Below are 14,066 nucleotides of genomic sequence, written 5' to 3'. Positions count from 1 at the left end.
TCCGACGCGGTACTATCGACCAACTGTGTATGTGCCAACCTGTTTGAAGCAGGCTATCACGTGTGTACATAATATTAATAACATTAATACAAATGAGACTATACAAGAATAAATTTTCAATTTTAGAGTCAACAGTTTTCAATAATAAAGTGCACATTAAACCAACGCTAAGATCATCCTGAAACAAAGATTACATACGAAAATATTATTCAGCAATCTAATATAGAACAGACTGAAAAATTTAGGAATTTTTGTTACATCTGGATGTTACAATAATGACATTATTTGTTGATTATTGTCTGTGAAATTTCTTTCTCGTAACATACATATCTAACAAAAATTCCAAATTTTTCTGCAAATTTATCTGCATTTTCAAGTAAATTATCGTCCCTGTGTACAGTTTCTTAATGGAACGCGAGAAGTTTTTTTCTAAGTCCTTTAGATAATAGATTGTAGTCCAGAAGGGAAGCAAAGGGGGGGGGGGGGGGGTACATATGTCCCAGGACGCCGACCCTAGGGGTGCCAAAACGGGTTTAAAAAAATTAAAAGCTAATTTTAGCTGCAGTTTTGGATTATAAACATAAAAAAATTTATGGTGGGGGGCAAATTGAAAGTTTTTCCCCGGGCGCCGAAAGGGGTCGCTACGCCCCTGTTGTAGTTACATCAGAACTTTTCCTTTTTGCCATGTTTAGAGCAAAGTTCTATGATTAATTACACTATTAGGCCAATCCGCTTTCTACATCAACATTGGTTAGATTCACAGGGGAAGAAAATGGATGTAGGCTACACGCTTAGTTTGACATAATTGATAACTTGACATAACTGCAGCCAGCTTTAGTGACATCCTATATTCTGTAATATTTGTAACACCCCAGAGTTACTGTTCTTGGCTGCAAACATGACAACATTCCAGCCTTCGTTGTCTTTCATGTTGACGTCTGATCAAATAAGAGACAACTTCCTTACTGGCACTCTCGGCTGCTATCATCAGGGAGGTGAACCCACCTTGAGCAATGATGTGCTGACTTTAATATTGTCCAGGTATATGAAGGGACAGTGTGGTCAGCACTATACCCAGCCAACTTTACTTTCCCACACCATCCCCTCAAGTGCATAACCCTCTTGCATAAAATTATTGGCTAGTAGTATAAAGAATATATACCAGCTGACATTGAAATGCATTGTTCAATTGACATTTGAACTGGTCAATTCAGGGGGTGTGGGGGAAATTGAGGTGATGGGATCAGGGAGGGGCAAGGAAAATGTCAGCTTAGTCAGGGAGATGGAAAGTGTAATGGTGGTGGTGAGGGGTGTCAGGTTCTGGTAAATTGAGGGGTGAAAGAAGAGCAAGCTAAGGGTGGGGAAATCATAGGGTTGCAGAAAGAGAGTAATAATATAAATAAAAACAAAAAATGATAATTAATTATATTTATTCTTGCATAGATATAAAATATTGAACCGTTCTTAGTTTTAAAAATTAGATTTATAATATAAGTATAACTAATAAGACTAAATATTCATTGGAATTCAATGACTATAAATTTTGTGTATAAACAGCAGCAAAATGAAACTAGCTTATTTTTACTTCTACACATCAAACAAATATTTATAATTAAAGCATTTTGTTATTACATTTTTATCACCGATGCAGCATAAATATATTCAAAGTAAAGCACAGTTTATAAATAAGCTTGCACAAATTATAGTTTCAATTTAGTTTTATCAGCCAATCAAGTAACAATAATCTACAATAACATACATAACAGGATCTCATAATTCTATGAAGTCAATATGGAAATTTAATCTTTTTAACATAAAAGATCCGCCAAAAGCAACAACAAAAATAAATTAGCATTACAAAAACCATTGATACTCATATTGATATAAAAAATAAATTATAAGACATGATTAATATATATAATAGTTTTTCAACATAGAAAAACATAAGAAACTAAAAAAAAAGTGTAAAATTTAAAAAATGCCCAATAAAATTTGGAACCAGCTTTTCAAGTCTATTACACCGGTTAAGTAAAGATCAATGTGGATAAAGGAATGAGGTTAAAAAGAATTAATTTAAAAAAAAAATGATTTGCTGAATTATAATGTGCAAATGAAAAACTGCATTGATTGTTGAATTGGAAGAAAAATGCAAATGCTTTCGGGTTAGCAGTCTAGCTCTCTACTGCTAGGCCACACAGTCGCATTATTTTTAAGGGATCATGCAGAATTTTTTTTACTTTCTAACCAAAAAATTGGACATTTAACCTATTTCCCTATTCCTTACAAACAAGGCAAAAGTATTATTTACAACACCAGCATTTGTATAACAATTTTAAGAACAGCCACTACAGTTGATTTTTTTAAATAAATGATGCAAATTGTACCATGAAGAAATTGATTCTTACATGTTTATTAAAAAAAAACGAGTGTACACTATTAATTACACTTTTATGAAGTGAATACAATGTGTTGTAAGGGTATGGGAGTATTTGTGTAAGGAAGGATCTTTGAGTAAATAAATATAGATTAGAAGAGAGTAGATTTTTATTGTAACATGGTATGAAAACTCTGGGATATTTTTATGTTGGACTGTTGCTGCTGTGGAAAGAAAGATAGTATCATTTATGTCAAAGAACAGGAGGGTGGTCTTCATGATAAATTGGAATGAGAGTCTGTGTTGGGATTTGATTGAGTGAAAGTGTTTTTGCTTATTATCATGCATGGTTGTAGAAGTCTTATTAGGATCGCAAGTTAAGGGTGTTAAGTCAGTGATAAGAAAGATATCCAAGTCAAGTATATCTAGTGGATGTGTGTGTGTGAAATAAACGAGTCAGAGCTACATCTATGTTCCTATCATGTTGTTTGTCTATGTTAATTTCTTAATGAGCATAAGCATCTGAATTTAATGTATGATCTGGTATTGGCTATGAAAAAAAATGGTGATGTGGATTGTGTGATTTGAATCATTCTCAATGCAACTAATTAAAAGATTGCAAGATAGACTAGTTGTAATGTACATTAAAATAAAATAAAAACTAAATCACGCCTATTCTTTTGTGTTATTTTTATGTTTGAATTGAAACCCATTGCATAAATTACATTTTAAGTCGTTTTCTGTTGGCAATATAAATTGTGCAATTTTTAAAAATAAATCTAAAATATATTTGCAGTTGAAAATGTCATAATCTTCAAAAATAATAATCTTTATTACTATTTCTAGTGAATTTTTTTAATGTAATTTTTTTTAGTTTTAATCCCAATATTTGTAAAGGAGGGAGGCATCATGATAATAGTAGGGAGGATAGAAGACGCTAAAAAATTTACTAGATAAAGAAAAACAGTAGTTAAATATGGTACAGCAAAAAAAACAAAAATTCCTAAAATGATAACTAATTTTTTTTAAATTGTCATTTCAAGGAATAGATAGGGTGAATCAGAAAGAATCATCATTTTCTGTGATGGTAAAAAAAAAGTCTGCTTAAAACTGGATAGAATATTTATGAACAACCCAGAGGTTAATAAATCTTTTAAAATAAAATCAGCATCTTAATTTTCATCTTCCCATTTTATGGAAGGTCTTTGTTGCCCCCAGTTTATCAATTCATAGGTTTTGTTATTAGGCCTCTCTTTAATTGCTTTAATTAGACTAAGAAAGTTTGAAGTAACATCCTCTATTTCATAAGCACTAAAACTACTCTGAGCAGCTTCGTCATATCCCCAGTGTGGATGATTAGTCCACACTTTTTCCCTTCCTAAAAAGAAGAGTGGAGCCCCACTACTCCCAGAGCAAGTAGTTGTATTGTACAAATACTGAGTGAGCTTTATATTTGGTTTAAAGGATGGTTTAGTATGGACATCGAGTAACTGACCAATGGAAACTTGTTTGCACCATCCATGAGGATGGGCAACAATTATAGCTAGATTTGCGTTAGGATTACTTGAATACTTCCTATTTAAATTAGCATTTAAATTATTGTAACTATATACTTTCTCTCGAAGATTAATGCATAAACCAATATCATATGTGAAACAGTAAAACTCACACCTATCAGTTACATCTGAATATACCTTTACCCGAGAACCCTTTAATTTAACACAAAAAGATCTTTCATTTTCATTATTAAAATCTAATAGACATGTTGTGTTCTGGGCATCAATGCTATTTCCAACAACATGTGTTCCAGTTACAATAGTAATTGTACCAAAGGGCTTTTCAATGTAAGGTAACTGTTCACACAGTACACAATGACAATTTTGGTAGTGCACTTGTGAAAACTTCACCCTTCCAGTACCTAATTCTGTTATTTGACCTTTAATAACTTCTAAACGCACTACAAGATCTCCCAGTGCCTTCACAGTGCCTACAATATCACTGTCCCGGTATTTACGAGGAAGATCAGAGTCGATGAAATCAGTGAATGGTATATACTTTCTATGCTGGTCTTTTTTGTCACATTTCATAAAAAATCCTCTGGTAATTGCTTCTTCCTTTTCTACAAAAGCTCTGTTGCTGAAAGCCTCAATCTCGTGAACAGCTGTTGTTTATAAAATAAAAATTTGTTTTACAAAATTAACCAGATTTAAAAAGGAACAATCCTATTTTAACTACTTATAATAGAAATGCTTAATCAGGGGGTAAGAAATTTGTGAAACAGAAGGAGTGCCCTAATTTGAGCTGAATATACTCAAAGGGAAAGGTGGAGGGTCTGAAATTTATCTTAAATAAAATAACTTTTAAAGTTTTAGATGAGTTGCTGCTTTTAAAGAATCACTTTTATTTGTATGAGGCAATATTTTAAAAGAGATATAAACTAAAATGCTTAAGCAATTATGTTTCTGTTTTTTAAAGTGTAATGGCTAAAACAGTATATTTATTATTACAACAATAAAAATATCAACTTTATGATATTAATTTTGTCTAATATTAATATAGGCTATTTAGGCCAAAATAAGCAATCTATCACTTCTATACTTTCCATAGTTTTACCTTGTTGCTTAATGTTGGATGGTTGAGCCTGATTTTCCATAATTTGTTGTGAATGTTTCCTGTAACTCAGTAGAAGCACACAATAGCAATAACAGTCTGTAAAACAGTTTAATACTTCAAATATTCTAATTTGTGTCACGGGCTTAGTGTAAGGGATCACGAAGTCACTATATAAATTAAACACGATCAGTGTCATTTTACAAGATGAGGTGATTTAGAGCAATTTTACATTAAAAATGTTTTTTTGTAGTTAGTTATTAATTATGTTTGTAAATTTTTTTTTAAATTTGGTATGTTTAACTTATAGCTACATTTTTATTTCCTGTACTGAGCTATAAAACCTGCTAATGTCAATTAAGAAAACCTTGGTTGTGTGTTGTTAACAAAGAAAATTGCTATTCTCTGCTTATACTATTTTGGTGATAGCTCAATAATTTTCTTCATGTTTTAATTAACAGAGAAAGGATGAACATTCTGAAAATGCTAATTAAAATAGTAGGCTGTTTATATGTTGGCAAGATCACATATTAGTTTTAAAATTGCTGTTTTTAAATATATTTAACATATGATCAGTTTCTAAATAAATCATGTATTTTCCTATTTTGGCGATAGAGGGAGGGGTGGACATGCTCTGGTGAGGGCATTCCCCATAACCCTGTGGAGATGCTTGAAAAAAAAAATTTGATTAGATTCCAATTAATAGGCAAATACTTACTCTTCTTCAGGTAGGACCTATAGGCCTATTTCTCAAAAACAGCTTTAAGCTTCTTGATCCCGATGGGTTGGAAAATGGTGGAAGTGAAGCCTGTAATTAATTAAACAATAATAATTTCAGGACAGTTAATTATTAAATAGTGTAATGTAAGTGAGTAAACTAAAAGGGTTGTAGATGAGCTGATCAATTATCATTATATGCACTCTAATTAAATCTATTCTAGTCTAATTAATAGATCTGGTAATTTTTAAATAAATACTAATTAAAGTAATTATGCATCAGTTTAGTTAGTAGTTCAAATTGCTATTAAACTGTCAATTTAAAATTCTCATAGAACAAATATCAGGTGAACTAGGATGTCTTTTTTAATCAACTAGGCCTATATATTTTTTATGAATGTGTTTTAATTAGAAAAGTTAAAAAATATAAAGAAGCATTACAGTTCCAATTAATTAAATACTGTGTGATCGGCGGCGTGAGAAAAATCGCTACATAGTCAAAGGTTCACCTAGAGTTTAATTTTCAGCATACGTCATACATAGTTTAGGGTCATTGTGAGTTCATGTAAGTTAATTTTATTTATAGAATCATGCCTTGCAATTATAATATTATGTGTTTTTACTTTACTTTTACCCATTGCCATGATTATCTTTTCATATTTTCAAGAAAAGAAAAGTTAAATCTAGACCAAGAACACATTCAATAATCTAAATTTCGGATTTTTCTCAAGTTTTGACAAAATTAATTTAAAAAAATAAACAAAAAATTAATAAAAAAATAGGCAGAGTGATTTCCTAACGTTTATGTGTGTTTCTAATAAAATATGCTTAACTGGAGGTGGAAGTGAAGCGGGGAATAAAATGATTGTAGGATAGGAAAAAAAGTCACAGGAAAAAAAACACAGAAAAAAGTCACAGGAAAAAAAGTCACAAATATATATTTGCATGATATTTGTTAGGCCTAATACTTTTATGTATTAGATATTTAGAGAGTGCAAATTAACTTAGGATTAATTAAATGTAATGTGTGTAGGCTGTATAACTGTATATGCATAGAGTTCATCTGACTTGCTGCCCTCGACTCATGGCAACAATAGTTATGTTTAGCTCAACCACCTTTACTGCCCACATTTATCACGCTCATTACATAACAAAACTTATGATCAAAACAGAAAGCTGACAAGGTTCAAAGGCTGTCATTGACGCATAACGTCAACAACACGAAATATGTTCGGACAGTCACAATGCCTACTGAGGAGAGGGCGACCAGAGAATAGCTTACAGCAAAATGTGCCTAAATTTCTTTTATAATTAACTTTTCTACCGCGTATTTAGCTAAATACGTAACAAAAGTTGAGATTCTTGTGATGATAATGCTTATAACGTCTAGATCTATAAGTAATTTATGCTATAAAAAATACAACCCACAACAATAAACGGTAATCTATCGTTTTGGGTACGTAAAATCGCCCGCGATTTGTAATGTGAAAAACAGGTGACTCCTTAAATTTTAATAATTATTTCACATTTTGAGGAGGATTTATGTTTTAAAAAATTCAAAAATGTTTCCTTGATTCATTTATGTACCTGTTTTTAAACAATTGAATTAAAACTTTTCCGTAATAAATGAAGACTAGCGATGTTTCCAACAGATGCAACCATGCTCATTTACTATAGCAGCCATCTTGTCTAAGTTTTATTTTTATAAGCTTTTAGCGCCAGATTCAGGGGGAAGCCACTCTATTTTACAAATGGCTGCTGTTTATATAGCAAATCTTGCTCTCAGATACTGCTGTTTAAAGTTAATTTCTGGCCTATATCGATATATTTAGCAATTGATTTAGGTTTATTATTCATTTATCTATAACATTTGACACAAAAGTATGACAATAAACATCTATTAATGCCTTGACAATGAGGTAACGTTTTCGTACATAAATAGCCGCGGGCGATTTTACGTACCCAAAACGATAGATTACCCAATAAACATATTACTAAACATACAAAATTTTACAATTCTTAACAGATTAATAATATTAATAAAACTATTTTGTTGAGTCACTCAAGACTCAAGACAGACAAAAAAAATTCTATGATGTGTGTATGTGTGACTAGATTCAGAAATCAAAATCTAGATCTAGATCTAGATCTAGATTCCAGGTTTAAAACAGGCATACTCTAGCAAACTGGATAAAATACTCCGGACTGTAAGCTGGATGTTTGAGTTTTGGCGCGTAAATTTATTAAACAATCAAATTTAAGGTCTTTGTAAATGCCGAAACAAGAAATTGTTTTGTGTAGGGCTACTTTCTAGACAACAGTCTATAGTCTATAGTATAGAAATCTAGATCTAGGACTTTATAAAGCCGGAATTTAGGTCAAAAAATTTATGGGATATGCTTAGATCAGTGGTTCTTAACATTTTTTGGATGTACCGAACTCTACCAGTTTTATAAACGCATTCATCTAACCAGAGGCGTATCCAGGTTTTCGTTGTAGGGGGAGCGAAAAGTGACAAAAAAGGCGCCGAATTTTTAACACGTTCTATATACGTGCATATATATATATATATATATATATATATATATATATATATATATATATATATATATATATATATATATATATATATATATATATATAATTACTAGCTGTATGTCATTACTTCGCTATGATGTAAAATAAATTGAAAGTAGCACTCTGAAGAAAAAGAAAAAACAATGTAGGCCGACAAAACAAAATTTGTATCCATCTAAACAATATATATATATATATATATATATATATATATATATATATATATATACTACAACCAAAAACAATGAACGTAACACAAAAAAATTTCTAACATAATAATTCCTGGCAAATTATTTAAAACAAGTGAAATAGGGGAAATAATCACTCTCTTAATATAAATATGTATATATCTACACATTTAATTATAAATGTCAAAACAAATAAATAATTAATTTAGAATATAATGAAATTGTTAAACACTATTCGAGTTTAAAAAATGTTTTTGTCTGTAATCAGAATTTAATATATCGTTATCATAAATGCTAAAATATTACAGCATAATGAAAGTTTTTTAAATCAGAGTTGGTATAAAACCACGCTTTTCGCTATTACAGAAAACATTCCGAATAACAACAGCGTACATTTAACTAAATATTGGTCTTTAGTTCAGATCATATGTATTTTTAATTAACTACTGCTTCTTTGGGTTCCTTAAAGATCATTTTTAACATAGTGATAGATATGGGTTAGATCACTGTATTGATCACACCAGTGGCGTAGGCAGGGGGGGGGTTAGGGGGGTCATAACCCCCCCCCCCATAGACCCCTCGGTATATAGAAAAAGTATGAGGGGGGGTGCAAATCGAAAGTTTGAGGGGGGGGGGGTGCAAATCGAAAGTTTGAGGGGGGTGCAAATCGAAAGTTTGTCCCCGGGTAAAAATTGGACCCCCCCCCCTTGAGACGATCCTGGCTACGCCACTGGATCACACACCTTTTTACTGGTAATTGCAAAAACAATATTCACAGAGTTTTACGTTTAAAAAGCTAATTTTCTGGCGGCATGGTACTTTGGTACATCATTCGTGTTTTTCTACATGTACTTAACAGATCAGTTCGGGGTTGGTTGGGGGGGGGGATGGGTTCAACTTCATTCACCACTGTCCGTTCACGTTAGGTCAATTATCCAACCCAGTTTATACCTTGGTGTGACATTAATGTCGCACTACACAATTGTGGTGGTGAGGTGGGGGGGGAGGGAATAACCAACTCAGAGTGAACTTAGCGACAATTTTTAGATGACTGTTCTAAACATACATATATATAACACAAATATATATTACATACATATATATTACATAAATAGATTTAAATAAGTAGCAGTGGTATTATGACAATATTCTTTTTACAGAGAGGTCCATGGGGAGTGGGGTTGTAACCGTTTCATATAATTTGTAATCGCCCAAACTGTCAGAATACTACTACTTCATCGTGAAGACGTTTTTAATCTTGTCAAAATGTCCCCACTACTACGCAGTTTGCTCATAAGTAAATTTAAATAGAGGCGCCACATCAGTTGTATTTGTTTCTGTATTGTAATTTTTTTCTTAGATTAATCACACGATTCAAACTGTATAAATAAAGTAATTATGTGTGAAGTTTTATGTATAACATTTTCTAATTCAATTATTCGTAAGCAAATAAATTACACAGTTGCCTTAAACTTAACACCCCTCTTGCCAAGTGGTACTACCGTAGAAGTTTTTTAAACATTGCAATGCATCGTAATGGTTATTTTTAGAATGGCAAACTAATGCAGCTGTTAATACGTGTTGTAAACGTAGACACTACTAGACTAGTACAATAACGCTTATTTGCTGCATGAAAAGAAATCTTGTGATTTACACAGATGTGCCGACCAAAAATATTTTTAACAAATATCATTCTTTAAAACTTTGAGTTTAAAAAGTTTCCAAAAAGGCGCCACTTTGCTGAAAATGGCCAGAGGGGGAGCGGCCGCTCCCCCTGCTCCCCCCCTGCGTACGCTACTGCATCTAACCCATTTTAATCGGAAAAATAAAATATGTTTGATTCAGCGAGCGATGTGTTCTTGCACTTTCCATCTCAATGCAGCGGAAGTGTTTTCTTAGTTTAGCCGGTGCTAGACTTAAATTGCTGAACTAGTTTTTGCAAATCTCCCTACAAGATCAACTATCCATATTTTAGCACATATATATATATGTATATATATATATATATATATATATATATATATATAGATATATATATACACTCCCACTCCCATCCCCTTGCCCCCAGCCCCACTCCCATCCCCTTGCCCCCCAGCCCAACTCCCACTCCCATCCCCTTGCCCCCCCAGCCCCACTCCCACTCCCATCCCCTTGCCCCCCCAGCCCCACTCCCACTCCCATCCCCTTCCCCCCCCCCAGCCCCTATCCCACTCCCATCCCCTTGCCCCCCCCCCAGCCCCACTCCCATCCCCTTGCCCCCCCCCAGCCCCACTCCCATCCCCTTGCCCCCCCCAGCCCCACTCCCATCCCCTTGCCCCCCCCCCAGCCCCACTCCCATCCCCCAGCCCCACTCCCATCCCCCTGCCCCCCCAGCCCCACTCCCATCCCCCTGCCCCCCCCAGCCCCACTCCCATCCCCTTGCCCCCCCCCCCCCCAGCCCCACTCCCATCCCCTTGCCCCCCCAGCCCTACTCCCATCCCCTTGCCCCCCCCCACTCCCATCCCCTTGCCCCCCCCCACTCCCATCCCCTTGCCCACCCAGCCCCAGCCCCACTCCCACTCCCATCCCCTTGCCCCCCCAGCCCCACTCCCATCCCCTTGCCCCCACCAGCCCCACTTCCACTCCCATCCCCTTGCCCCCCCAGCCCAAGCCCCACTCCCATCCCCTTGCCCCCCCCCCCCCCACTCCCATCCCCTTGCCCCCCCCCAGCCCCTTGCCCCCCCCCCCCAGCCCCACTCCTAATCCCATCCCCTTGCCCCCCAGCCCCACTCCCACCCCCTTGCCCCCCCAGCCCCACTCCCACTCCCATCCCCTTCCCCCCCCCCCAGCCCCTATCCCACTCCCATCCCCTTGCCCCCCCCCCAGCCCCACTCCCATCCCCTTGCCCCCCCCCCCAGCCCCACTCCCATCCCCTTGCCCCCCCCCAGCCCCACTCCCATCCCCTTGCCCCCCCCCCCAGCCCCACTCCCATCCCCTTGCCCCCCCCAGCCCCACTCCCATCCCCTTGCCCCCCCCAGCCCCACTCCCATCCCCCTGCCCCCCCAGCCCCACTCCCATCCCCCTGCCCCCCCCAGCCCCACTCCCATCCCCTTGCCCCCCCAGCCCTACTCCCATCCCCTTGCCCCCCCCCACTCCCATCCCCTTGCCCCCCCCCCACTCCCATCCCCTTGCCCACCCAGCCCCAGCCCCACTCCCATCCCCTTGCCCCCCCCAGCCCCACTCCCATCCCCTTGCCCCCACCAGCCCCACTTCCACTCCCATCCCCTTGCCCCCCCAGCCCCAGCCCCACTCCCATCCCCTTGCCCCCCCCCCCACTCCCATCCCCTTGCCCCCCCAGCCCCTTGCCCCCCCCCCCAGCCCCACTCCTAATCCCATCCCCTTGCCCCCCCAGCCCCACTCCCACCCCCTTGCCCCCCCCAGGCCCACTCCCACTCCCATCCCCTTGCCCCCCCCAGGCCCACTCCCACCCCCTTGCCCCCCCCAGGCCCACTCCCACCCCCTTGCCCCCCCAGGCCCACTCCCACTCCCATCCCCTTGCCCCCCCCAGCCCCACTCCGACTCCCATCCCCTTGCCCCCCCAGCCCCTCCCACTCCCATCCCCGTGCCCCCCCCCCCCAGCCCCACTCCCATCCCCCTTGCCCTCCCCCCAGCCCCAATCCCATTGCCCCCCACCCAGCCCCACTTCCCATCCCCTTGCCCCCCCCCAGCCCCACTCTCATCCCCCTTGCTCCCCAGCCCCACTCTCATCCCCCTTGCTCCCCAGCCCCACTCTCATCCCCTTGCACCCCCAGCCCCCACTCTCATCCCCTTGCACCCCCAGCCCCACTCCCATCCCCTTGCACCCCCAGCCCCACTCCCACCCCATTGCACCCCCAGCACCACTCCCATCCCCTTGCCCCCCCCCCCATCCCCACCTCCATCCCCTTGCCCCCCCTCTCCTAGCCCCACCCTAATCCCATCCCATCCCCTTGCCCGCCCCTCTCTACCAGCCCCACCCTACTGCCCTTCTAAATCACCCCTTATTTCTTCTTCACCTGGCTATATAAAAAATCGAACATAGATCGGTATAGCAAGTTGTGTTTGTCTGTAAATGGATGTTTGTGAGAGTGTGTGTTATTGTGTGTGTGTGTACTTGCTGAACCGCAAACTTTTTTATTTTTTTAAAAAGCAAAATAATACATCTTTTCTTTTACAGATGATGCAACAATGTCATTACAATAGATTTAGCATCTGTCATTAAATTAAATTCAGCTTCTGTCGTTACATCAGATTAAGCCCCTGTCATTTCATTTAATTCAGCCCGTCAAAAAATTTTATTAAGTCTCTGTCATTACATTTGATTTAGCTTCTGTAAATAAACTATATTTAGCCTCTGTCATTACATTAGATTTAGTTACATTAGATTTAGCCCTGGTAATACAGTGGCTGTAGTCAACATTATTATATGTAGCCAATGTCGATACAATACAAATTATTGCATTAGATCAGGGGTCTCCAAACTACGGCCCGCGGGCCGGATGCGGCACGCGAGATCCTCTCATCCGGCCCGCGGAGATCCCTTTGTCCACGGAAAAAACGTTTGTGGGTGATAGCAGAGGAACTTTGCCTGGAAGAAACTGGCCCCCGAACTGAACTTTGATAGTCAATGCGGCCCTCGGGCTGAAAAGTTTGGAGACCCCTGCATTAGATAAAGTTATGTCATAACATTTGATGTAGTACATAAGATTGCATTACATTAGCCCATGTCAAGGGGAAGTCATTAATTTTGACGTTGCCCAAAGTCATTACAGTAAAAGTAAAATTCTAGCTTTACATTTAAACACAGTAGGTTGGTAGTTCCCTCACACAGTAGGTTGGTGGTGCCCTCACACAGTAGGTTGGGTGTGCCCTCACACAGTAGGTTGGTGGTGCCCTCACACAGTAGGTTGGTGGTGCCCTCACACAGTAGGTTGGTGGTGCCCTCACACAGTAGGTTGGTGGTGCCCTAACACAGTAGGTTGGGTGTGCCCTCACACAGTAGGTTGGTGGTGCCCTCACACAGTAGGTTGGTGGTGCCCTCACAGTAGGTTGGTGGTGCCCTAACACAGTAGGTTGGTGGTGCCCTAACACAGTAGGTTGGGTGTGCCCTCAGACAGTAGGTTGGTGGTGCCCTCACACAGTAGGTTGGTGGTGACCTCACACAGGTAGGTTGGTGGTGACATCACGCAATAGGTTGGTTGTGACATCACACAGGTAGGTTGGTGGTGACATCACACAGGTAGGTTGGTGGTGACATCACACAGTAGGTTGGTGGTGACATCACACAGGTAGGTTGGTGGTGCCCTCACACAGTAGGTTGTGATGCCCTCACACAATAGGTTGGTGGTGCCCTCACACAGTAGGTTGGTGGTGACCTCACACAGGTAGGTTGGTGGTGACATCACGCAATAGGTTGGTTGTGACATCACACAGGTAGGTTGGTGGTGACATCACACAGGTAGGTTGGTGGTGACATCACACAGTAGGTTGGTGGTGACATCACACAGGTAGGTTGGTGGTGACATCACACAGTAGGTTGGTGGTGACATCACACAGGTAGGTTGGTGGTGACATCACACAGG

At 39.3% G+C, this 14,066-nt stretch overlaps 1 protein-coding gene across 1 annotated transcript; it reads right to left on the bottom strand.

Annotated features, from left to right (window-relative positions):
* Nucleotides 1-3,399: 3,399 nt before the first annotated feature.
* On the bottom strand, nt 3,400-5,048 carry LOC131932115 (uncharacterized). Its single transcript, XM_059289005.1, has 2 exons — nt 4,988-5,048; nt 3,400-4,535 (listed from the first exon to the last, which is right to left on the bottom strand). Exons 1-2 carry the CDS (start codon nt 5,025-5,027, stop codon nt 3,547-3,549), a joined length of 1,029 nt encoding a protein of 342 aa, XP_059144988.1. The 5' UTR covers nt 5,028-5,048; the 3' UTR covers nt 3,400-3,546.
* Nucleotides 5,049-14,066: the final 9,018 nt, after the last annotated feature.

The sequence above is a fragment of the Physella acuta genome, unplaced genomic scaffold (genome assembly GCF_028476545.2).
Source record: "Physella acuta isolate Inbredline_101_S28 unplaced genomic scaffold, ASM2847654v3 ptg002091l, whole genome shotgun sequence".
NCBI lineage: Eukaryota > Metazoa > Mollusca > Gastropoda > Physidae > Physella > Physella acuta.
Note: the sequence above shows the minus strand (reverse complement) of the source record. Positions and strands in the feature narration are given on the sequence as shown.